The sequence below is a fragment of the Lycium barbarum genome, chromosome 6 (genome assembly GCF_019175385.1).
Source record: "Lycium barbarum isolate Lr01 chromosome 6, ASM1917538v2, whole genome shotgun sequence".
NCBI classification, from domain to species: Eukaryota; Viridiplantae; Streptophyta; class Magnoliopsida; order Solanales; family Solanaceae; genus Lycium; species Lycium barbarum.
The window spans coordinates 119474768-119501796 of record NC_083342.1 but is presented as its reverse complement, the minus strand read 5'-3'; the positions used below and the strand labels follow the sequence as shown (position 1 = coordinate 119501796).

General features: G+C 36.6%; 1 protein-coding gene and 1 pseudogene across 1 annotated transcript; both read right to left on the bottom strand.

The window, feature by feature from the left end:
* Positions 1 to 2970: 2970 nt before the first annotated feature.
* Positions 2971 to 5710, bottom strand: LOC132645893 (eukaryotic initiation factor 4A-6-like; annotated as a pseudogene).
* Positions 5711 to 8138: 2428 nt separating this feature from the next.
* Positions 8139 to 25949, bottom strand: LOC132645892 (mitochondrial Rho GTPase 1-like). Its single transcript, XM_060363147.1, has 15 exons — positions 25669 to 25949; positions 24731 to 24969; positions 24131 to 24263; positions 23753 to 23902; positions 23351 to 23527; positions 22977 to 23228; positions 15977 to 16045; positions 15046 to 15101; positions 14472 to 14553; positions 13472 to 13683; positions 13279 to 13345; positions 10855 to 10967; positions 10126 to 10276; positions 9322 to 9508; positions 8139 to 8734 (listed from the first exon to the last, which is right to left on the bottom strand). Exons 2-15 carry the CDS (start codon positions 24943 to 24945, stop codon positions 8661 to 8663), a joined length of 1938 nt encoding a protein of 645 aa, XP_060219130.1. The 5' UTR covers positions 24946 to 24969; positions 25669 to 25949; the 3' UTR covers positions 8139 to 8660.
* Positions 25950 to 27029: the final 1080 nt, after the last annotated feature.

The window sequence follows — 27029 nt, the reverse complement described above, 5'->3', positions numbered from 1 at the left end:
TTAACAAATTAATAATCCATAATCAATTAACAAAATATTAATTCATAATCAATAATTTCTGTGTAATTTTTTTTTCTCCAAAAGTGGGTTTGGGTACCAAAATAATCCATTAACGAATAACGAACAATAAGTTAAATCCCGAATAACGAATAATAAACTAAATCCCGAATAACGAACGATAAACTAAATCCTGAATAACAAACGATAAGCTAAATCCTTAGTTTTGGATTGAACATCATTAACACAATTTCCGAAAAGGATTAGTTAGTTAACATAATTTTTTGACGAAGGATTAGTTAGTTAATATAAAATTTTGTTCGTTATTACTTTAACTATATGAGTTAAGTAAATTATAATCAACAATACAATATCATGGATTATTCAAAATAACTAACTAAATCCTCCATAACTTATCCTAGTTAAGTAAGTTCTAATTAGATATAAAATTTTAGTTAATTTCAAGAATAATGAATAATTTAGTATTTACAAATACGACACCTCCATGGATCTCCGTTAATTATTTGTTAATTATGGCATTGTTAATATTTGTTAATTATGTCATTGTTAATATATTTATTTCTGAAATTGTTTTTCCCATGTTAATTACTTGTTTATCCCATGTTAATCGTTAAATAAATTAGTTCGTTTTTCTACTAATAATATCTTCTCAACGCTCCCGCCGAGGTTTGATCCCTGGTGGATGAGATAAAAAAAAGTCAAAAGCCAAAGGCTTTACCACCAAGCCAAGTTGGTTAAAGTTACAATGAAGACACTTTTTATTATTTTGTATGTTCACTAATGCTATCTAGCTTGTTTTCTTAAATTGAATTTGGAACCTTGAAATTGACATTGAAAACATCATTATCACGGGATTATGGAATTGAAATATATTTTTCGCCATTAGATTTAAAGAAGAAATAAATGAAAATTGTGCACGAATTTGGGGGAAAATTGAAATTGAATGGGATAACGGTCGTTTTTGGAAAATTCGGGACAGGCGAACAGCCTTGCGGCAGTTCAGACGCATAGATCTCAAAAAAAAAAAAAAACGCATCAAATGGACATCTGAGCGCAAAGTTATGACCATTTAAAATTTCACCAACTTACAAACAAATTAGTGCGCAAAAGGTTTTTTAACGGGTTATTTTGGTACCCAAATTCACTTTTTGGGTTATTTAAGTTGCGGACTCCAATTAGTTGGGGGTTGAAGGGTATAATGCAAAAAAAATAAAAAATTACACATAAATAATTGATCATGAATTGATATTTTGTTAATTGATTATAAAAATAAAGTTATAATCACTAAAAATAAAGTTACGCATTAATATAAAAATAACACGAAACCCTAAAACATAAATAACTTAAAGCTAATGACAACAAATCTTCAAACAAAAATAGACTTTGAGCACTTTTTAACCACTGAAACGACAATCCAACGTTTTGTGTATCCTTGATGTGTTGAGCCTACCTTATTAATCGCACAAAAATAAATAGGGTTCTATATAAAATATTCAAGTTTTGGAGTCTCGAAGCATGATTAATCTATGGCTAAAGTATGTAAAAAAGTGTGAAAGAAAGAAAGAAAAGAAAGAAAGAAAAAAAAAAGAGCATCCAATAACGCATGAAAATCATGCGTTGAAGGACTTAACGGGTCCGTCTCCGTTAAGTCCTTTAACGCATGATTTTCATGCGTTAAAGGTACTTTTGTACCTCTTTTTTTTCCTGGGGTATTTTGGTTCGTACCCTTTTTTGGGGGGTTATTTTGGTTCCAGACTCATGAGAAGAGTGCAGAGAGAGGACCAAAGTTTGAAATGACTAAAAAAATGAATTATCCGCATATCGCGATAAAAATTGTACACCGCCGAATAATGGAAACGAGGAAGCTGGACAATATTAGTTTGTCCTTGAAGCCTTTGAGATAATGTAATAATGGGAGGGCGCTGAGAATATGGCACCAAAAAGAAACATAAGAATTGTAGAGAATAGCTAAAGAAAAATGAAATTGGAGATATCTTTTTGAATTGGCTTGGTGACAAATGCACAAGATCACCCCTATTTATACTTATCTAGTAATGATTCTAGATACTAATAATCTAAATAATTCTATCCTCTTCTACAAATATCTCCCTTGCGTATCTAATAACTTGTTTGTCTAATCTTCTAAAATCAATTTATTTTGAAAAGTGCTTTTCGAAAAAGCATTTGCGGTGAGTAGTATGTGTTTGGTCAATTAAATTAAAAGGCACTTGCCCGGCACAGCGGCACCATCTATACTTGGGATAAGATATGTCATTCTCGGTCCTTGTGGCATGTTTTTATTTTTCATGGTTGAAACCTCATTACTATTGGATTTCTTACAAGATTTTCACACTTTTTCAGCTGCAACAACAATGCTTATTATGCAAAAGTAGGGGAACCACTGCAGAGCAGGAGACGAAATTCTTGGCAGCCCTTGATTTGGACCGCATGTAAGTGTTGAGAGATTTGACAAGTACTGTTTGCAGCTAGAGAAAGAAGCAAATGTGAAATTACAGATTGATCGACCTATTCGAATTTTCTCATGGAGAAAGGGTTTGTTAAATAAGGACATATCAATTTGTTCACCTACAATAGAGCTCTCTAGGTGTAGGGATTCAATGCACAGCCTGAGGAGCAGGAGCCTTGGCAAAACAAAATTGTGAAGGGACTGAATATTAACTGCTGGTTTATGCTTCGACTGTACTCATCTCTATGTTTGTTGTCTATATTTAAACTAGCCAATTCAATAATGCCATGTATTGGCAATGGCATACTAATGCAATCCCATTTGATATAAAAAAACTGAAGTCATGATGAAATCACTCTCAAAATAAATTAAAAAGGTACTGTTTAATGAACCGCCAGTATATTAGTGTTTAAACTAAATATATGCAGAATCTGAAGAAATAACCATTAAAATAGGAAACAACATAAAAAATTAAAATAAAAAGTTAAGCAAATATCGCATCAAAGGAGATCATCAACATTGGTTGGCAGCTCCTCAATTCGGACATTGTAAAACTTGTTTATGTCAAAAAGCATCCTTTCGTCATCATTGGTAGCAAAGTTGATAGCAACACCCTCCCTTCCAAATCATCCACTACGACAAATACGATGCAAGTAGTTTTCTGGTTGAGTTGGCAGGTCGTAGTTGATAACAACGGAGACTTGCTGGACATCACGAGCGAGGAGATCAGTTGTGATAAGCATACGAGATGAGCCAGATCGAAACTCCCTCATAATGATATCTCTTGTGTTCTGATCCATGTCTCCATGAGTAGCAGATACTGTATGATCACGCCCGCGCATTTTATCAGTGAGCCAATCAACCTTTCGCCTAGTATTAACAAAGATGATAGTCTGGGTGATGCCTAAGGTCTCGTAAAGATCGCAAAGTGTTTCAAGCTTCCCCTCTTCCTCTATAACATTGACATAAAATTGCTTAATACCTTCAAGAGTGAGCTCATCACGCTTCACAAGAATTCTCACGGGCTTGTTCATGAACTTTCTAGTAATCTCAAGAGCCTCTGGTGGCAATGTGGCAGAGAAAACACCGACTTGGATTTTTAGTGGCAAAAGCTGGAAGATGTCATAAATCTGATCCTTGAAACCTCTTGAAAGAATATATGAGTCCACCAAACAGTATAGAGAATAAGGTTCTCTATCTGTTCCCTTAAGTAAAACAGAAAGTAAATAACACAATATATTTACGTGGAAAACTCCTTGCTTAAGGGATTAAAAACTACGACCTACTTGAGTAGGATTTCCCAAACTTCACTATAAATGAGCAACTTCATATTACAACCTATTGCAACCTAGGAATTAAACTCTTAATCCCTTCCCCCTTACAACAACTCTATTGTAAGACCTTTACAATAACTCTATTGCAAAAAACAAATCTTGACTAACTCTAGCCAAGTACACAACTGAGTCCTAATATGACACTTCTTGAAAGTAGTGTAGGAATACAAATAAAGACCAAAATACAAAGACTCAACAAACCTAAAGACTTAAGAAATCTTCAGTGATTGAGATCTGGTCCTTGAGTTTGTCGAAGCTTTGTTCTTGAAAACACCTAGAGAGCAGTGGCGGCTAGCACTTGGAATATGTGATTTTCAGATTTGCAAAGTGTTAAGGTTACACTTGTAACATGTTGTTTATATAGTGGAGCATGTGAGATGATATGAGAGAGAAATTTCATGTAGTTTTGACCTCTAGCAAACTGCAGTTGTGTTGCTGCACTGCTGTCAGTCGGTACAGTGCAGCAGCTTAGTTGACCCTGTAACGGCTAGGGGACCTGATCGTATTTGGTCCCTAGCTGGTTCCTCGAGTATGTTTGGTAAATCATCAGAACACGAAATAGCATAACTTATCAATTTCCCCTTTTTGTTGATGACAACCCCATAATTGATACTCCCCATGAGAACTAGATTCCTACTTGTTCCCCCTGAGAATCAGACCTTTCTTTCACCACAACATGTTAACAGTAACAACAACATCAGCAAGTATCAAGACCCTATCAATTAAACCCCTGAATAATTTCCCCCTTTTGGCATCATTGAAAAGAGTTATAATAGCAGCACAAGCAAAAAAGAAGTTCAGGATCATTAACTCATGGCCACTGGGCAACACATCATAAGCAATAATAGAGACAAACAAGTTATATAACATTGCAAATCACAGAGAAGATGCCCAACGTTGATCACATCAAAATAACTTAGTAGTTTAAACCGTACATAATGTAATAATCAAACAACCAAAAGTACCGACGTCATTAAGAGACAAGAGTCAAAAGGGCAGAAATTTCAAGGGACTGAGAAGGCTTAAGAAAATGGGGATTAAGGAAATGAAAGGCTTAATAGGGAAGAGCTTAAGGAGCCAAATCTTTAAGGAGCTTGTCCATCCTCTCATTTGCAGTCCTCTGATCATGGATCAGTTGTTCCTTTAGTTCCTCCACCTTTTGCTTCAGCTGGTCATTTTCAGCCTGTAGCTGAGAATTGGCCTCCTCCAAAGGACCACTGGGACCTGTTTCCCTTGCTTTCCCTGCAAGCTGCTTCAGTTCAATTTTCAATATGGCATTTTCAGCCTGCAACCTGTGAATCTCTGTTGTTGCTTTTTCTTGGGCCTCAATCAAGCTTGAAATTGTTGAGTTGCTGCCAATTCCCCCCTTCTTTCCAGAGCAGAAAGTTGCCATCTTTCCAGTTCCTGATTGTGCCTGCTGGATAACGTCAAGGCCCTTGGTAAAGGGAACACTGCCCCTTTGCTGAATAGCATATGGTTTCTCAAAACCATAAGCGTAGATGCCCCTCAAAAGGTCTTTTGGCAAACCCATGGCATCAAAACTCTCGTCAACCTCATCATAGGACGTGAAGAATTCCTCTTTTTCAGTACCAATCAGCTCTGTCATCTTCGCATCGAATTGATGAGCATCAAACTTCGAACCCGAGCCTGCCATGACTATGAAGTGCGTTCAAAGGAAAATTTGAAGATTTGAGAAAAGGGGAATTCTTGTTGATGATTATGGTTTTTAAAGACTGCAGCTTTTGCCCCCAAAAACTCGTCGGATGGAGTTCAGGAAAACAATATTAGCACTCTCAATATTATTAAGGGTAATTAAGAACAAAGAAAGAATCTTTATTCATAGAGTGGGAGTGCGTCCAAGAAAAGCCTATAATTCCTACTCAAAATTGGTTATGGAAATAACTACAAAATTAAAAATAATAAAATTTTATCTAAGATCAATAATGTCTCGAGATAAATTGAATGGATTAGCTAAATAGCTAGACCTTTCTATAACAGCATAGTTGGATCCGAAGTTTTTTTTACTGCTATACACATATAACTAGGGTGTCAATGGTTTTCAAAAAATCAACTTAACCTACCGAACCGAACCGTACAGTACCGATTTTAGGTTTCAATAAAACTGACGGTTTTTATATAATTTATAAATGTACCGAATAATTAGGTAGGTTTTTAATTTTAGAAAAATAAATCGAAAAAATACCGAATATATAAAATATATTTTATATATTAAATTTAAAAATAATAAAATATTAAAATTTTCGCCTTGGATTTGGGATGATGAAAATTACTACAAGCGCAACATAATTAACACCTAAAGTTCCAATTCTGAAACATATTATGTTACTCCTATTGAAATTAAATTAGTTATAGCGCTCGAATAGTAACTAGTAAGCTACAAGGTATTCCAATGATCTTGGATAGAAAACTACAAAGTATTAGATATCTTTCCTCTCGATCGTATGATTTTAAATCCTCTTATTGGATACTCAATCTTAGTAGTCTCAGTTCTTGAGTCTCATCTTGATTGATTTTTCCACCTCGTGCGATCTAATTTTTTTTTTTTCTAACGTTATTTTACACTATTGTAAAATAGTGGATCAATTTTTATTTTTGTCGTCTTTCATGTTTTCTTGGTTCATCACCTTTTAATCAGTAAAAATATCTAGAGAGTTTTTATCAAAGTCTTATAAAAATATGTATAATATTGTGTCGTAACTTTTACTAGTGACTATAACATGATATTCTTTTTTTAAACCAAAACAAATGAAATTTAACCGAACCATACCGATACCGAAGAGAAACCAATATGATGGGGTAGGTTCGAAAGTCTAATTTTGGTTCTACAAAATGAAATAACCAAAAAATTGATACGGTATAAATTTTATAAAATAAACCGCCTGAACCGTACCATTGACACCCCTACATATAATAGCATTGACATTAAATAATATTTCGCTGTTATAAAAAATAAAAAAAAATACATAAAATCTAATTTTTCATTTTTTATTGTCAAATTCTAAGATTAATCACACTTGATATAATGAAGGAAAATCTTTTAATGATGAATATATATATATATATATATATATATATATATATATATATATATATATATATATATATAATATTCTTTGTCATAAATAGTGTAATAAAAGATCAAATATTTGGTCAAAATCTATACACTTATTATTGGTTATCATAGATATTCTATTTTTATAAATATGGTTAATTATTATGTTTCCAAAAAAAAAGATAGTTGTTATATGATGGGTAATTTTACAAAGAATGTACTGTTATAAAGTTGGTTGTTGCTGTTATAAATAAAATGATGTTATAGAGAAGTAAAATGATACATAAAAATTTGGTTGCTATAGAGAGGTATTGTTATATGCGGATGCTGTTATAGAGAGGTTTGACTGTATTATCAATTGAAAAGCAATTGTTAGAAAAAAATCGATTATAAAACAGTAATTAATAACTTTGCATCTAAAAAAGCTAGAAAAGTAGACTTTAAATAAAAATTATGACGATATTTTCTTTAAAAAAGAATAGGGTCTTTCTCTCAAGTTTGGCTTTAGACCCCCAATATTGTTGAGACGCCCCTGCTAACTATTAAAAAAAAAAAAAAAAAAAAACCTTTGACTAGAAATTAAAAAAAAAAAAAGTTGAAAAAGACTAGAAATAAAATTCTAACATACTTGGAGAGCAAGAAAATGCTTTGACTTGGAAATAAAGTCCAAAACAGAATAGGAAAAAAGAAAAACCATGATTTTAGGTTTTGGCGTGAATGCATTCAATTTTCAGTTCCTTCCTTTTCCTTTTTTGAATACATTCAATTTTCGGTTAAGCGTGACCAGCTCCTAATATTTTGGTTTTTTCCGTTTTTCCCTCTTTCCTTTTATATTTGTGGCCTTTAAACTTAAAAATTCTGAGGTAAGTAGACATATGATTACGTTAGAGGCTTTAAAATTAACCTACTTTGCTTTTCAAATATAACAGATTTTAGGATCGTAGCAAAGTTAGAATTTAATCTAGGCGCGTTAGATAATCTACAAAATCAGTCTCTGCTTCGGCGTCAAAATAAGTACTAACACTTAATATATTTCTGAAAAAATAAAAACGACCGAACCTTGAAGAATCCACTAAATATAAAGTTGCTTCCTTCCCCATTCATTTTTTAGCCCAGAACAAGTTTTAGCACGGCCTGACACTAAAAAACTCTTTGAATCTACTCCAAGGCCGATTATAACAGTTTTAATTGAAGCTCGAATTAGATATTGCTGAAAAGGTTGTAAATTGTGACTAGGAAAAACGGATACAAGGAACTTTAACTAAAAATGAATTACAACGTTTCCCACAAATATTATCCATCAAGGAATAATGCAAACTAGGAAACTGGATAATATTAGTTCGTTCTTCAACAATATATAGGAGACACCTGACAACTTGGCCAAAATTCAAAATCCTACAACATTTCAATTGAAATTTTCTTTAAATATGCTATAAACTAAAAGGTTGCTTCATGTTTACTTCCAATTATTTTAAACAAATTTTATTTCGCAGCAAATCAACCCTGCCAGTATCAGGACAGCAATGGGGTTGCTCCACTTCGAAAAGGCACGTCCATTACTTTCCAACTGAGATGCTACAAAGAAAAGCGGCTAACTATGCAACAGATCTAAAGCAGCAACACAAAAAAAATCTGCATTTTCCTCCAAATTGGAATTCGGAGAGATGCAGACTAGCAGAAAACCAAACAATAAACCATGGCACAAGTGATCAGAGAAGAGAAACTTGACATTTGACACCATGACTGGCATATTTTGCTTCGAACAATCTCAGCTCGATGCATTCTTCCGCGCAGCATAAACACGGTAAGCTGCCAGTCCCACAACAGCTACAGCAGCCCCAACTGTGACAACAATAGAGTTAGAACAATGAAAGATGACAAAGCATCTGGAGATATGATAAAATTTAGAGAATGCCCGAATATAAAGAGTATGTACCCTCCACATCTGAACCCCCCCATCCCATCTTCAAGCATAAATTATGGCGAATTCAAGCCAACAATTCGAGCTGGGTAACAAACTAAAAAGATGTGATTCTACGAGCACAAGGGTTCTAATAGTCAAAGGGAATTTGTTTGATCTTGGAGAACCTAAGTGTTGGACACTAATCTAGGTCAGAATTATATCCCTATCAAGAACTACGTTGCAGTCATCAGAGTTGAATAATAGCAGGGTAAAAGCCATTAGCTCCCAAGTATGGCTTCCAATGGAAACAAAGTATCAGTAAGGTTCGAGATATCCAAGACAATTGAACCCTTTTGAACATAAACTTCAACACTATTAAAACTAGAAGATACCACTGACTCATCAACTGTTAACTTCTACGGATAAGGAAATATACATGTGAAACCCACAATTACTGTTTGTTCTTAAATTTAATTGCTGCAGAAAGTTCTTTAAGCTCCAGAAGGAATTCAAATCAAATTATTACCTGATACAAACATGAGAGATCGATTGACGAGCCGATGATATTGTTTACGGCTTTTTCCTGCTTCTGTTTCAGGAATGCTCAAATGTGGATGTTCCGCCGCAGTAATTATCCTTTGAAACAAATTACTGAAATCTCCAAGCTTCGTGCTGATGGGTATAGGAGCTTCTATCCCTAAATCCTGGCTAACCTATTAAACAAATTCATCAAGGCTTTAGAAAATATCAAATTATTCTAAACATACAAAGTGCCTAACAGTTTAGATGCTACATCATGTAGGTTTCGCCTCTTTTAATTAAAAAGAAGGTACAGCAGATAAATTACACCAGGAACAAATATACTTAGGGGTGCCAAATGGGTTTTTTTTTGTGTGTGTGTGTGTGTGGGGGGGGGGGGGGGGGGGGGGGGGGCGGCTAAATTAGGCGGGTCAAAATGGGCAGGTTACTTGGGTTGAAATAGGTTGGGCTGAAATGGGCTATAAAACAGGTCATGACCCAACTCGCCCCCGACTTTAGAGTTTAGATGGGCCGGTCAAAATGGGTTGAGCTAACAAATGGGCGAGTTATTGAACGGGTTGGTTATGTTTTCATGGGCTAATGTTGCCACCCCTAGACACACTCAATCACATGCACCAGTTACAGCTGAGCATCACTCTGCAGCAATCACATATGTAACCTTCATGGAGGTAAAAAGCATTTCACTGGAAATGCTGGAGCTCCAATATGGAAATAAATTGAACCACCTGAAAAATTACTATTTGACCAAAAAAAAAAATACTCAATTCTTGATGGTATTTAGGATAGCTACCCTAGTAGAATCTTGAATTTCCGTCGAATAAGGATCCAGATCATCCTTAGCTGCTACAATGAGACAAGGCACCTCATAACCAGTTGCCTCTCCATGGCTAGCAACATCAACCAGTAGATCTGATGCTCTCTTCCAGGAAGCTTCACGAGACCTGAAGAATAAAGGTATCAAGATGAGCTACTTAGCAAATGCAAGAACCAAAAGTGAAAAACCAGAAAGCAGGAAAAAGAATGTGACGGAACAAAAGATACACTCTTCCTCCTCTTTCTATTTTCCATTTTCTTCCAAGTAATAAGGGAGTAGAAGTCCAGTGGTTGTAGAAGACAACATGTGCATAGCGCGCTTGTGTTATTTATCAGGCCTTAGCCCGTAAGTTTTCACGGGGTTAGCCACGTAGCCCCTTGAACTTATTTGTTTTCTCGCGGTCATTTATTTTCACTTACTTCCTTTAAATAACCATTCAATAAAATTTATATCTACCCCAAAAGACTTGCTCAATGGACTTAAAACATGATTTTGCAAAAGTTCAAGATAACATTACTACTCAACTATCTCTCACAACTTTCCTTTTGTTCCCCCTTCTGACTTGTGTTTCTAAACATTAGCATAACAAACTATATATATACATATATATATGAGCTATTCCAGTTGCAACTTTTATGTGATCAATTTTCACTCTCTTTCTTAAACGCAACTTGAATCAATTCAGCAAAGATGTGTTTAAGTCACCTGTCATGGACAAAAATTGCTATATCACAATCTGCTAACGCATCCTTGCTAGATAGAAGCTTATTCACTCCATCTTCTGGTATCTCTCGTAGCACAAGAGATTTTTTAGCCCCCTGCCAATGTACAGAACAGCTATTCTTACGCTAATGACAAATTTAGGCAGTATATTAGATGCAAAAGAGAGAAATCAATATACTACCAGACACTGCAAATAAGTAACCAGAAGAAAGACTACACATGGAAATAACATTAGGATCATACAAAATTATTTAAGGTATAGTTCGTATACGGGAGATTTTCTCTTTGTTAATAAAATTATTTACGTTAATAAAAAACAAAAATAGGATCAGAAAGTGCACAAAAAGTATTTTCAGTAGCCAGGGTGCACTTGACTAAAACTTCCTCAATATTACACACACACACACACACACAGAGAGAGAGGAGATTGCAAACTATCAGACAAAATTTGGTGTTTAGAAGAAGAAAAAGAACTGGCATAACACAATATTTAGGGGGCTCATAAGTGGAAAAGACAAATAAATAAATGCAACTTGAGGTGTCGTTAAGGACGCTACTAGCTTCTGACAATCAGCACTCTACCAACGATTTGAAAAAAAATAGAACAAAACCTCCAAAACACAATAGCATATGCATTCTATACAGTGTAAAAACTGATAATCTCGTGCCCATAAGTATATCCCAAAACCATCCCTTGTAGATTGAGAAACCTAAGGAACTTGTTATTGGTAAGAATTAAAACTATAAAAAAATATGCACTACGTATATATTTACAACTATTATCTTAATTTAGTTCAATTTTTTCTCCTTACAAAGGGTTGCAACCATGAAAATGAGGAGAAAGGACTATAATTACATCAAATATGAGGGGAAGTCAATGGGTTTTATCTGCAAGATATATTGAATTTTATCATTATGCAACACGAATCTATTTGATTATTTCCTAGTTACTGACATGCTATCTCTTATATGACAAAATGCAGTCAAAATTCCTCCATTTAGTCCTCAGAATCAGTGGGCTTTACCAGGATCAGTTTCAGCACTCATGACATCCCAACAATTAAAAGAAAAGACAAGTTCAAACTCCTGGCGAACTCCTTTCAATAAAAATATGGTGCCTCTGTACATCTCCCAAGCGAGCTCCTCTGGTCTCTAACAAATTTAATTTTTGACTTCATTGTCATTTTCCTATACAACCATTTTCTGTCTATTTACCTGTGTTATCTCAATTATCAGAAAGCATATATTTTGTACCAACAATTACAACTTATTTTGGCTCCTTAACAACAAACTCAAAGTGGACCTCATCACAGAGAAAGGTGTCGGCCCACAGACCATATGTAACTAATAAAAATTTATACTAACATCTTAGACCAACTCCTTTTCAGCAACCTTTCACCATTCAAGGTTGCTTTATCACTCTCAGAGCTCCAACACTTAGGGGTCGTTTGGTAGCTGGTTAGGATTATGCAGGTATTAGTTATGCAGGTATTAGTTATGCGGGTATTAGTAATGCATGTATTAGTTATGCAAGTATTAGTAATGCATGTATTAGTTATGCATGGTTTAGCTATGCAAGGTTTACTTATGCACAAATTATTTCTTTGGATGTTGGTTTGTAGTTTGTCATATTAAAAGTTAATAAATATTATATACTTCTTAAAATTAATTTGTTTACAATTAAATTAAAAGATTATTTATTTGAGAAATATTAAAATATTATATTAAAAAACTATATAAAAATATGGTTTAGACAAGGAATGTATTTAAGTGGGGAATGATAAGGGTAATATCGTTATTTCAACTTTTTATTCATGTATTAGTTATCCATGTTAGTTATTCCATCTTCTACCCCGCATAAAATAATACATAAATTCCCTCATAACTTATACATGTATTAGTTAGGCGGGTTTCTAAATTGCAAACCAAACGTCTTACTAATTTTATACATGAATAACTTATTCCTAACTAGCTACCAAACGTGGTATAAGTATGCAAAAATTAATACATGAATGAGATGTCTCATTACTAGCTACCAAACATGGTATAAGTTAATGCAGAAATTAATACATGAATAACTTGTCTCTTATCCAGCTACCAAACGACCCCTTAATGACTTAATGCCATAAGAAGATCAGTAAAGCTGAGAATTTCATATGCCAAATCTATTTGAATAACCATCTCTCGTACCATTTCATCAGTTAAGCATACAGCAGGACTGTCATTCTCGTAATTCGTTTTGTAATTTCAACATTAGCCAAGAAGCAAAGGACCATGCAGGTATGTATCAGATATCTAGAATATACTTAAATGTGTGTCTGTCTTCTCTTTTTCCCATACTTCCAACTAGTGGTGCTATCTATAGGCAACTGTCTTTTGACCAACCAAAATGATAAGATCTCTTACCTCTACATCAACGACATTTACTGCATATTGATCAGCAGTAGTTGATTCATACTCTTCTGGGAACGGTCTGCATTACAAATTACAGTAAATACAAATCAGATAAGCACAACAGAAAATGGGCCATCGAATAAAAATCTTTCTCAATTAAATTTCGGGACAGAAGGTTGATGAGCAACAGCTTCAGAAGAGAAACCTTCCAATAAACGAATTCAGAATGGCTGATTTTCCAGCCTCTTTTGGCCCAAAGACAAAACACTGATAGACATTTCTATCAGACTGCTGCTTCTTGCGATCTAAACGTCTTCTTCGAGTTACACGAATAGCAGACGAGGGCTCACCAGCATATCCAATGTATATAAGATTCTCCACACTATAAATGGGATCAAGAAGTGTCATCAGTGCCCACTGCATCCAAAGGACAGAAAGAAACATCAGAATCATAGCAGTTGGAAAACATCAAACCAAAGACAACACGCATCATATAGAGGCAGCTTATAAAATTAAAATTCTGATCCCAAGTGCAAGATGTAGTAAACGACCTGTGGCAGATTATTTTTTCAGAAGATGGAATAACCGTGGCAGATTTAGAAACTGGCAAGTTCATCAATTCCTGTGAGGCCAATATTGGCATTTATGGAGTTACACCGTTATCCCTACCTTTCAAGGTGGGGGTTAGGTCTGCGTACACTCTACCCTCCCCAGACCCCACATGGTGGGATTCTACTGGGCTTGTTGTTTGTTTGTTTGTATGGAATTACACCATTATGAGGCTAAAATCAATCAACCAAATACATTCAATACCAAGCTAATTAAGCTCAGCTATATAAACTAACCATTCCACCTTATCTGGGTTCAATATTTAGAGGGTCCATCAAAAATATTTTAGCACTGGTCATGAACCTACTGCAACCCTTCACATTTTTTCAGGCTTGGGGCCGACATAGCTCACATTTGTAATGCACATAAAATATTGAGCCAACTTAAATGGGCCCTAAGGAAGAATATGGAATGTTGTAACTCCAAGAAGCAAGCGAACAAAAATGAGAAGCATATTAATCCGTAGAAGTAACACCCATCTCCCATGTTTCCACTTTCGACAAGAATTTACATTTAGCATGCCACAGTGTCATCTTTTTAACATAGATAGAATATGCAGCTGTGCAAGTCAACAAAAATACGCCAGTAATATGTACCTCCGAAAGAAAACCATCAACAGAGAGTCCTCCCAAGGCATCCTTCTCTGCAGCATCCTTATACGGAGCTTCACTCCAGGGGCTGAAATACAAAGATAAACACCATCAGTTAGGATGAAATACAGCTTCAAAACCACGTTTTCCCCATTTTTGGTCCTAACTCATGCATTTATGAGAATGTTTGACCAACAGAACACCATGCTCATAATTAGTTTATCTGATTGGTGAAAACAACATCCTCATAGTCTATTGCAACTTTATTTCCTTCACCGTCTTGCCTTATTTTTATACGTGGGAATACACTGGATATGTTGTTGTATTGTCTTATTTTTATAAGGTTATTCACAATAATTTCTTAACAGCTCATTATCCAGAGTGTAGTTCAACAACAATTATTGGCAGCCCTGAATAGTTGTTTCCCTCTTTGAAACAGAGGCCACAAATACCTCGCCAGCTCAATATGAAACCGGCATATAAAAGCCTATCGTAATATCAAAAATGTCATCCTCATTTAAAAGTAGCAAAAATCAAAAAGAAAATAACTGAGCATAAGATACTAGGAAAGCCATATTACTTCTCCGGAGCAGTGGAAAACAAGTCATCAAGCTCATTGGATCGAAGGGCACCATCCTGATTAACACCACAAACAAAGTTTTTTAAGTTGTGAGACGACAGTACACATCATCAGAGCATGTTTACATAAAATCAAATTTAAGCTCTGAGCAACCAAAATAAACAAAAAGAATAAATAACCGAACAAATAGCTGAGTAAGTACCGAGAAGTACCTTTACCATAAATTAAAAATCAAAACAATTGACATAGATTAAACTATATTAACAATTTATTGCAATATCCTACACATCCTGCTTCAGTATCAAGTAGCTAGGTCCAAAACTACATCACACACCAACAACTTTCTTTAGCAAGACGGTCTTAAGGGCAACATTGTGGAGATGGGCAACCTAGAAGAGCTGATGATGGAAACAAAAGAACCTGTAAAATTCATTAGCCATAGCACCTTCAATCAAATCTACACCCACCCCACCCCACCACACACACACAAAATCCAAGCAACCAAACCCTTCCAACAAAAAGAGTGTATTTGGTATGCCATGTGAACCGTTTTCCCTGATGAAATGTGTGATTGCAATATATAATTTTCCGCTCAAGAATCTATTTTCCTGTACTATCTCAACGCTTGCTCAATGTTATTTGTTTTTAATTACCACATAATTTTTTTTTTCGAAACTGTCAAAATTATCATTAAAACACATATTACATGCCCCGTTCCTCAACTTCTGCTGTTTAAGTTAATAGATCTCATGTCCAACCAAGGTCATGAATGATTTTGAAATTAGTATCCAATATTTTCCATAGGAACATCTCAATCATACTAAACAGACCTTAGAAACTTCAAACCTACATAGGATAAGTAATCTCAACAATGCTCTGAAATGAACTTGTATACCAGAACTAAAAGATTTTAGAGAGAAAATGTGCATACACCGTCAATGTCAAACGTGAAGAAGATTCTTCTGAGGAAGTCCAATGCATCATTGGTCAGCTCCACACTCTACAAGAGGGCAAGAAAACTTCAGTATTTCAAAGTGAAAGTGAAGGCTCGTGTTTAATTAAGCAGTAAGATGAATCATCAAAGTCTGAAGCTGTCGTAACATCAAAGCAAATTGAAATAAACAGCACACATTAATGGATGGTACTACATAAGAGAGAAGCAATGAAGAGTGGGCAGAATGTTAATAAGCATCACTATATGTTTAGAATGAAGATAAAACCATAACCCAGAAAATTCTCTTTCTAAAAAAAAAAAAAAATGCTCCCCAGACACAGATTCCCAGGTAAGCAAAATAGATCCAGATCTGATTCTCTCTCCTCAGACCACCATCACAGCCCTCACTCCAGCATGACTCCAGCTCTCTCTCTCTCCTCCATAGCCTCCATCTACAGCTTTTTCTCTCTCCTCCATAGCCTCCATCTACAGCTTTTTCTAGTTCTTTTGCTTTCTCTCTCCTCCAAATCTTTTCAGATCTACCCTCTGTCGACATCAGCGACCTCTGACAGTGCCGGATAATTTTTCCGGCGACCTGTCAGTGCCGAAAAAAAAAAAAAAAAAAAAAAAAACTCCGGCGACCTGAGTTGCTGTCGGCAGAATCACCGGTGACATCTGACAGTGACGGCGACCACATCAATCAACCTCCTTCAGTTTCAGTGACTTTCATTAGAAACATGCAGGGCTCACACCTTTTTTTCATCAGTGGGGATAAATCCTTTGAACTCAGGAATACAGGGGATAAATATTATAACTGGTTTTCATTAATAGAAAGGGGCAAGAGATATACAAGCAAGATCAATATGGATATTCAGAACCTGAGATGGGTGTGCGAAGCGCTTATTCAAGCATCAAAAGGCACTGGTCGACTATATAGAAGGTGGGGTAGAAAACAACAACACAATCTTTTCAGAGTTTACCAAAATTTCAATGTTTATGGTAGATTTGTTCGCATAGAGGTTTGGCATGGTTCATCTAAAGCAGCAGTGATAATCCCTGAGATCAGCCTCAACAGTGGATGGTCAGATATTGCGAAGAAAATCCTTCAATTTCTGAAAGAATTCAGCGAAGCAGAGCCACTGCTTCCTCCTCCCCCATTGACAAAATCTTATCGTGCAGCTGCTAGCATTGACAGATGGCCAGATATAAGTCAAGGAACCAACAAAGGAGAATTGAATGGAAAACATCCTTTGCACAGAAGCTTGGTTGGCACCTTCAATGATCCATTTCATCACAGTCCCAATCCCGAAACTATTCAGAAATGGTTCATTAGTAGATGGAGAGTTACTGCTGGCATCAAAGTCATACCTTTAGACCACAATTAGTTCCTCTTTGAGCTTCCTTCCAGGCAAGAGGCAATAAGGGTAAAGGCAGGGAATTGGTTCTGGAACGGAAGACATCTTTCTTTATCTTGGTGGTCGCATGACATTTTCTCATTGCAATCTGGTAACTGCTCGGAAAACATATGGTTGAAAGTTTTTGGAATCCCTCTAAATGCTTGGTCAATGGATACTTTTGAACATATAGGGGCTCGTTGCGGGGGTTATGTCGGTGTTGATGAAGATACGAAGAACAGAACCCACCTGATCTGGGCTCGCATCTGCGTCAAAAAATCAGCTATGAAGTTTCCGGCAAGTTTGAATTTTGAATTTGATGATAGGATCTTCGAATTGCCAATAATTAAGGAAATCCGGTCTTTTTCTTTACATGCTGGTCCTTCAACTGGTTTGCCCGAGGTTGGTAATAAGATGGGATCAAATTCTCTCTCAGCTCCACGTGCTAATACCATTAATGATTCACGTGACACACGTGTGGAAGAACCTGTGGAGAAAAGAAGGAATTCGAAGGATTTAAACACAAATGGGCCGGCCTTATTCTCTTCTAATAGTCAGGGTAGTAAGAAACACTACAAAGGGAGAACTTCATTAGCTTTGAACAACGGTTACTACACTAAAGGCCCACTTACAAGCAAACACTTCAAGCAACACAAAAAGAAGCAAGTGTGGAGATCATCTGTACCAAAACTGGACCCATGCTGCTTCAGAGCTTCATCTTCCTTGAATGCTTCATTCTCTTTTGATCCTTTTGAACTAGAAATTCAAGTTTCTAGTCTCAGGGATTTAGAACTAATGGAGGGGACACTGTCCGAGCCTGAAGCAGATGATGAAGCGGTTCACGCAGGGCACTCGATGGACCCACATATACCCAAACCGATATTCTCAGCACTGTCAGTTTCAAATGAATCTGACTCTGGTATCTCATCTCAGTCCTACAACAGTTTTCTTCCTTTGCCTTGGCATGATCCACAATTCAAACTGTTGATATCCCTGATGTGGTGGAAACCTCAAAATGGACGAAGTTGACAATGACGAAGGCTTGCAAAGTGTTGGGGGTAAATGTTGCTGGGTTTGAACACGAACTTCTGGGAATTATTCTGAGAATGGAGGAAAAAAGAAAAGTGCAGATTCTTGAGCAAAAAAATAAAACAGGAGAATTAAAGAAAGGGAAAAGCAAAGCAGTTACTGAACTTAAAAGATTGGATTGGGGTCTCCAGGACGGGAGTGGGAAGAAAGAGAGGGGCAGGTCTCAAAAGGCTCATTCCAGATGAGAGTTAAAACACTCAGCTGGAATGTGCAGGGTCTCAACAATAAAGACAAGAGAAGCACTTTGAAATATCTTATTCACAAGTGGGGAGTTGATATTATTTGCCTGCAGGAAACCAAAATAGAGACATGGAATCCATCTCTAATCAGGCAAATTTGGGGAAACCGATGGATCTCTTGGGCAGAAGTCAAAGCAATTGGTACCAAAGGTGGGATATTAATAATGTGGGACAAAAGAGCTTGGAAATGTGTTGATTTTGAAGCAGGAGCCTTTTCTTTATCATGTAGATTCGAAAGTCTTGCTGAGGATTTCAAATGGGTTTTTACTAGTGTTTATGGCCCTCATACCAATCCAGAAAGGGAGGATCTTTGGCTCGAGTTAGCATCTATCAGGGGATTGTGGTCTGACCTATGGGTCATAGGAGGGGATTTCAATGTGTGCAGATTTGTGGGGGAAAGATTGAACTGCGTTAGAAGATCAAGGGCGATGCTGGGCTTCTCCAACACTATTCTAGACCTGGATTTGATTGACCCTCCACTTCAGGGAGCACAATTTACCTGGTCAAGAGGGGAGGAGTCTCTCCAAGCCTCTAGAATTGACAGGTTCCTTATCTCAACAGAATGGAGCGAGATGTTCAATACTATCAAACAGTACCCCTTGCCTAGAGTTTTTTCTGATCATAAACCAATTATCCTGGAAAGTGGAGATTGGGAGACCACACCATCTTATTTCAAATTTGAAAACATGTGGCTTCAAGCAGAGGGTTTCATGGACATGATAGAAGGATGGTGGATTTCTTACACTGTATTAGGCACCCCAGACTTTGTGCTAATGCAGAAACTAAGGAATCTCAAGAAAGACATTACTAAATGGAATAGGGAGGTCTATGGAACAATCGAGACTCAAAGGAACAAGGCACTCAAAGAACTTTGGAAGCTGGACCAGTTAGCTGAGCTCAGAGCTCTCTCTACAGAAGAGAAAGGTCAGACATTGAATCTCAAACTTGAAATTCAGCAAATAGCAACCGCTGAAGAGATCTCATGGAGACAAAAATCAAGATGTTTATGGTTGAAAGAGGGGGATAAGAATACAAAGTTTTTCCAAAGAATGGCCAACTCTCATAGAAAGGGCAATACCATTGACAGACTCAAAATAGGGGATGAAGTAATTGAAGACAAAGGAAGGATCAAGGATGGTATTCTGGAGTACTATCAACAAATTTACAAAGAAACTGAATCTTGGAGACCCTCAGCTGTCTTTGAAGGTCTGTCAAGTCTCAACACAGTGGATAAAGAGGACCTTGAACTTCCTTTCACCGAAATGGAGATTTTAGAAGCTCTCATGACTTGTGCCCCTGACAAAGCTCCAGGCCCTGATGGTTTCACTATGGCTTTCTTTCAAAAATCATGGAACTTCATCAAAGCAGACCTGCTAGCAGCTTTTAATTTCTTTCATCAGAACTGCCAAATGGTGAGATCATGCAATGCCTCTTTCATTGCTCTTATCCCAAAGAAGAAAGGGGCCGCAGAGCTTAGAGATTATAGGCCTATAAGTCTTATAGGCAGTGTCTACAAATTGCTGGCCAAGATTTTAGCTAAGAGGCTCGGAAAAGTGGTGGATTCCTTAGTTTCTGGACAGCAGAGTGCTTTTCTGAAGAATAGACAGATCACTGATGCATCTATGATTGCCAATGAAGTGCTAGACTGGAAAATTAAAAGTGGTGAGACTGGGATCCTATGCAAATTAGATATTGAGAAAGCTTTTGATCAGCTTAACTGGGCTTATTTAGTCAACATTTTGAAGCAAATGGGTTTCGGGGAAAGGTGGATAAGGTGGATTTATTTCTGTATTTCGACAGTGAAGTTTTCAATTCTGGTGAACAGAAGTCCAGTTGGGTTTTTCTCTTCTCAAAAGGGACTCAGGCAGGGGGATCCATTGTCCCCTTTCCTCTTTATCATTGCGATGGAAGGATTATCTCAGCTGTTAGCAAAGGCCAAAGAACTTCAGTGGATTCAAGGGTTCCAAGTGGGCAGAAATCCTTCCACCTCAGTCTCAGTCTCTCATCTACTCTATGCAGATGACACCCTTATATTTTGTGGAGCTGATTGTCAGCAGGTCTCTAATCTCAACACTACCCTCATGATCTTTGAGGCCATCTCTGGACTTCATATCAACATGCGTAAGAGCACTATATATCCAGTGAATGAAGTGACCAACCTAGAAGCTCTTGCTGATATTCTTAGCTGCAAAACAGGCTCCTTTCCCACCACCTATTTGGGACTTCCTTTGGGTGCTAAATTCAAATCATCTGGGATATGGAGTGGGGTCATTGAAAGAATGGAGAAAAGACTAGCCACTTGGAAGATGCAATATCTCTCATTGGGTGGCAGGCTCACCCTCATCAAAAGTGTCCTAGACAGCATTCCCACTTACTTTATGTCACTCTTCCCTATGCCAACCTCAGTTCTAAAGCAAATTGACAGGCTTAGAAGGAAATTCCTATGGGAAGGTAACAGTGTTACTCATAAATTCTCTTTGGTCAAATGGCAATCAGTTATTCAACCCAAAGGCCAAGGGGGGCTGGGGATTAGAAATCTTAAGTTTCATAACAACAGCCTACTCATGAAGTGGCTTTGGAGATATGGTCAAAATGAGGCAGGGTACTGGAAGGAAATCATCAAAGCTAAATATGGTATTCAAGACCACTGGACTGCAAAGAAAAGCAATGAACCACATGGTGTTGGAGTATGGAAACACATCAGTAGTCTCCAAGAGGAATTCTTCCAGGCTGTCTCATTCAAGGCTGGAAATGGGCTCAAGATCAGATTTTGGCAGGACAAATGGCTTGGGGACACTTTAGTAAAAGATTTATTTCCCTCACTATTTCTGATAGCTTCTAACAAAGAAGCAACATTAGCTCAATATAGAGTTAACAACTGTTGGACACCAATTTTAAGGAGAAACTTACAGGATTGGGAAGTTGATGATTTTCTTTCTCTATTAGAAAGTTTGGGACAAAGTACTTTGGTGGCAGATTTTCAGGACAGAATACTCTGGGGCAATTCTAAGGAAAAGATTTTCACTGTGAAGGAATGTTACAACAACTGGTGCTCTCAAAATAGCCTTTTAGAGGTTTGGCCTTGGAAGCTTGTATGGAGAACCAGACAGCCTCTCAGAGTTACTTGCTTCACTTGGACTGCACTGAAGGAAGCATGCCTAACACAAGACAATCTTAGAAGGAGAGGTGTAATAGTTGTTAACATGTGTACCATGTGCAAGCAGACCAATGAAAGTGTCAACCATCTATTTTTGCACTGCCCTGCAGCAGCTAGCCTCTGGTTTTTCTTCTACTCTATGCTTGGTCTACAATGGGTAATGCCCTTCAACATCAAAGATGCATATGCTAGCTGGATACTCTGGAGAGTTGACAAATCCATTAAAAGAATTTGGAGAATGATCCCAGCAGTAATTTTTTGGACCCTATGGAAGGAGAGAAACAACAGATGCTTTGAAGGAATCTCAACTCCTATTTGCTCTCTAAAGTCTAGGTGTTTAGTTAGTCTTTTTAGTTGGCATTTTTTTGCCCCTGTAAACAATGTGGGTAACTTTCTAGATTTTATCAGCTCCTTTTCTCTAGTTCAGTAGAGATAGGATATCTTTAGATTGTTCTACAGGTTTTGCCAAGCCTGCCAGCTTTTCCCATCTGTAACCTTGCATCTTCTTGATGTTTTACTAATGAATTTTATTACTTTACCAAAAAAACAAAAAAAAAAGAATGTTAATAAGCAACCTCATAAATTTATTCTGAGTTCTTTCCCCCACAAGCCATGGAATTAACCAATCTGCTCTTCATGGGAAAGAGACAACGAGAACAATACACTAAAAGGAGAAACATGCATGCCAGACTTATAGAATTTTCTGCTCTTCAAGCATACTTTTTAGAAAGTGCACTATATGCAACCACTACTTGAACTAGTAGATGCAATACTTGCATATTTTGCATTATAAGATTGAACACCAAATAGATATAGAATCAGGAAAAATAACATGATTGTCTTACAAATGAGTAAAGCACAAAAAAAGGTGAAGGCAAAATCGGACCCTGGACATTTACTCAAAAAAAAAAAAAAAAAGAGAGAGAGAAAGTAAATATCAGGCCAAGAGCTAAATGGGAGCAATAACTGAAAAGAATAGTGGAAAAAAGTTTTGACTTCTGTTGCTCAGTAAGCATGACAAAACGAAGACGAAGGAAAATGGAGAGAAAGAAATTGAGCCTAGTGTAAGAAAAGCATAGGAAGTGTCAACTTCAGTTCTAGTTCAGGGATAAACTTGCCTGGTCAGGATGTCTCTTGATGGGAGGAGGAAGCTGATCCTCACTAAGCCTGATCTCATTGTTGTAGCCAAATTTCCGCAGGACAGTCCAGGTTGTCTCCAGACGCCCTTTTTCAATAAACAATGCATGAAGAAACAGGAAACCTGTCAATGTAAGACCGCGTTCATTGACACCTTCCTGTAATTTATCTTGCACAACTCTCTTAACACCAACTATCTCAGAAGGCTGTAGTGGAGCATTGAAGCATTTGACCTACACGATTATTGAATGATTGCAGAAATGCCCGACCTCAAACATTAGTTCTCCATGACACAAGTCAGTGGCTAAATCCAGTGACTAGAAAAAATTTAGGCTAAATCTATGAAGTATATGACCTGAAAATCATTTAATTCTGCATCACTTAGGGCACCATCTCTATCAAGATCACAAAGAATAAATATCCGCTTCAAAGCCCTGACACATCGAGGTTTTAAAGTTTGGGCCTCCTGATCGAATAGTGGAGCTGTCGGATGAAGCACAGCTTTTTGTGCATAGTAGAAAACTTCAGGAATCTGCGAGCATACCATTTATGAGCAAAAGGAGAGAAATAATACATCTGAGCAACTTACAAAGAGCACTTCCTTCTTTACTCAAACGGAGGAAGAAGATCAAAATTTAGATTAGGAGAAATACCAAATTGTTTGACAATGAGAAGTTTCTGTAGTCATCTTAGCTTAACAGTATCAAGTATCAACTACAAAGTGATGGTGCCAAGACTTAGAAGTAAATTGACTTACCTGGATATGTTTGTATGCTGAACACTCAATACATGTTTCAATCTCTCGAAATTGTTGCATAATTGGTGACATCACCTGCTCCAAACTGACTTGGTTCTGTTCATCCCTCTTATCAAGCATACAACCCACGACAACGACAGGAACCCTAACCTGCTCAATTATGTAGTCCACAATATCATCAGTAAAATACAAGGCAAATTTATCGGACATATAAATAATGAGTTGTTACTCCCACAGTTCTAGAGAAATTCGAAATTTATTTTTCCCAAAACTATCCAACACCCCCCCCCCCCCCCCACACACACACACAAAAAAAAAAGAATATGTTATGCAACTTACTAGATTAGTTTACTCAATACACATATTCTTGGTACAAACCTCCAATCTGCGGAGTTCGGGGAGCCAGAAAGTACTCAGCCGATCAAGAGTGGCAGGCTTATCACAAGCATAAGTCAGTACAACTGCATCAGCTCTCTTCAACTCTTCCACAAGTTTAGCTCTATTTTCAGTACTGTATAACAAAGTATGAAATCAGAACTGAACCAACAGATTTCATATATTATAACCAGCTACTGTTGGAGGAACCAAAAATATCCTAGACAAGCAACAAGATGTATCCAAACTTGCATATATGTTAATCTCGCGCATACAAAGGGGATGAACATTTCATCTCTATGCACGAACCTTCTATACGGAAAGATTTGTAGGCAGGTCTGCTATAAGACAACTGGAAACAAAGGGCAGGCCATATGGAACTATGAAAAGGAAAAAAAAAAATCTTTGACCTTTCCAGAAGAGAGACCTCTAGAACACGGGGAGATACTTGCCGACAAAATAATAAATACTAGAGTAATTAAAACAAACCTCTTGTTACAGAACTACAGACACAGTGTATATGCAAGTTACCAAGTAGAAAAGGCACAATTACTAGCCAATGAACCAACAATAAAAAAGTGGAGCAAGGAATTTGATGAGCACCTAGAAGAAGTATCAATAATAGTTACAGGTACTTTATCAGGATAGATATCATCAGGGAGCCTCGTAGGCGGCAACATGGGGGGTACATTGGGCGGAAAAGAATCAGTGGCGGCCGTCAAGATCAAGCTAGACTTTCCAGTTTTGGCATCACCGGCAACCACTATCCGAACACCTGGGGCATCACCCCTTCCAGCAGCTGGACCACCTCCTGCCATTCACTCACTACTCTTTCTCTCCCTCTGTACACACACACACAACAAAAAAAAAATACTAATTAGATCACGTCACATTGTCACAACACGATAATATACAAATTACCTAATTTCTCCGTTCAGTTTTTTCCTTCCTTTTCGGTGATAAAACCACAATGTAAGTAGCTCAAAAATAAAATAACACACTTGAAACACCTCAAAATCATCATGAACACTATCAAAATTTAAAATTGCCACGAAAGATTCAAAGAAGTCACACAATTATCCGAAACACATTCAGCATAACATCATTACCATTCCTTTAAGTTTAAGCTCCTTAGGAACTTTCCCACTATGCTCCAAATTCCTCAAAGCATTAGCAGCAGAAGCAAACAAGGGTTCAGTAACCAAACGAGAGTCTTCACTAAAAAGACAATATTTTTGCACAAAAGAATAAAGAGTGACAATATATTGCTTCATTTAAAAGATTAAAACCCTAAACCAAACAAAAGAAACTAAGCCACGTGCACATACATACAAGTAACTGGGCATTCACCAAGAACACAATATATGGAAAACAAAAACAAATAGAGACATCAAGATTGTGTGTATGTACCTACAAGTATTTAGGAATCAAAATCCCAACAGTCTTTCCAAGAAGACAATTCATACAACAACCAATAAGTAAACAAATATACCAACTAACTGTTATTATATTCAAATGGCTAAATCTCTAACCCAAAGTACCTTTGAATGTGAGATTTGGGGAATTTGTGAAGCCTCAAGGGATGTTAAAATAGACTGCTGGAGGAAGGAAGCTTGGAGAAAAAGATTTTTGACAAGAGTTTGAAGGCAAAGAGAGGTGTTTAGAGTTTAGGGGTTTGTTTTTTTTTTTGTGTATAAAGGGTTTTTGGGTGTGAATGAAACTGAAGGGTTTCAGAAAAAATATTTTGTACATATGTGAATTTTGTAGAAACGTTCTAAAGGTGAAGGGGCGGCGACACTAGACTGGATTCGATTCCAATATTGGTTGTCCCTTTGGACATATTTATCGTACGATAGCACTGCGTAATGACCTAAATTGTGCTGCTTTTTATTTACTTTTATGTTACTGTTTAGCAAGTTAATTTCCAATTGAAGTCTATTACTCGTGTATATAATTACTCTCTCCTTTCTAAGTTTAAACGGCGTTTTTTTTTTTTTTACTGTCATTTTTGCATATGAGTCTTTCAATAATTTTAAATTGTCAATTATTGTGATTTATAATACTTTTTACGAGTCTCCAAACATATAAATTTTATTTCAAAAAACTTTAAAAATTCATGTCGAGATACACAGTAAAACAAAAAACTTTGACCCTTGAAATTCAAACTCTACCATATAAATTAAAACAGAGGAAATACTTCCTCGGTTCTATTTTCCGTAGCAATGTTCAAATTAAGAAAATCAAAATACTTAGTTGTTAATGTAAGTTTATTTATTACACAGATGCAAAAGACTAATTTTTATATGAGGATATAGTTAGACAATTTTTATATGACTAATTGTGAGTAAAAATTATTAATATATTTTAAATAAATTATATTATTGTATGCATCATATAAAAATGTTTAATATTTTTGGAGACTTAAATTTTTGAGGCCTAAAGCAAGTGCTTTACTTGGTTTAGGCTTAAGCCACCTCTCTTAACGAATAAATGAACACACTACTGGATAAAAATAGCAATACAACACTGACATCAAAAGAATCAATCAAGCATCTATCATCATGTCAAAAGTTATACCTAATATAAATAATGTAATGTTTTTTTCTTAATTAAGTCCATCAAACAAGTACTAATTTTAATCATGATTCAGACCCAAGCCACACCAAATCCATGCATAATATGGGGCTCGGCTAAGGTAGGATGTTGGCGTGCATTATCCAACAATTGTCGACAACACATCTACACGTGCGACATAGTCTAAGAATTGAATTCATTGTTTTGGTTTTGATAGCACTTGTTAGAATCAAGCTTTGTCGTGATGCTAAAAATTCATTTGAGCATCAAAGTGCATATGCTTGATGGCCAAGCACGAGCAACCACACGAGAAAATGGCACTGCTCTA

Bases quoted from the DNA above. Each gene is read 5' to 3' on its own strand.
- LOC132645892 (XM_060363147.1), bottom strand. From the start codon at position 24,945: ATGGCAGGAGGTGGTCCAGCTGCTGGAAGGGGTGATGCCCCAGGTGTT. The intron at 23,903-24,130 runs GTTTGTACCAAG...ATAATTGAGCAG, and splicing joins CCGAACTCCGCAGATTGGAG to GTTAGGGTTCCTGTCGTTGT. The intron at 8,735-9,321 runs GTAATAATTTGA...TTGTTGTCACAG, and splicing joins ATCTCTCATGTTTGTATCAG to TTGGGGCTGCTGTAGCTGTT.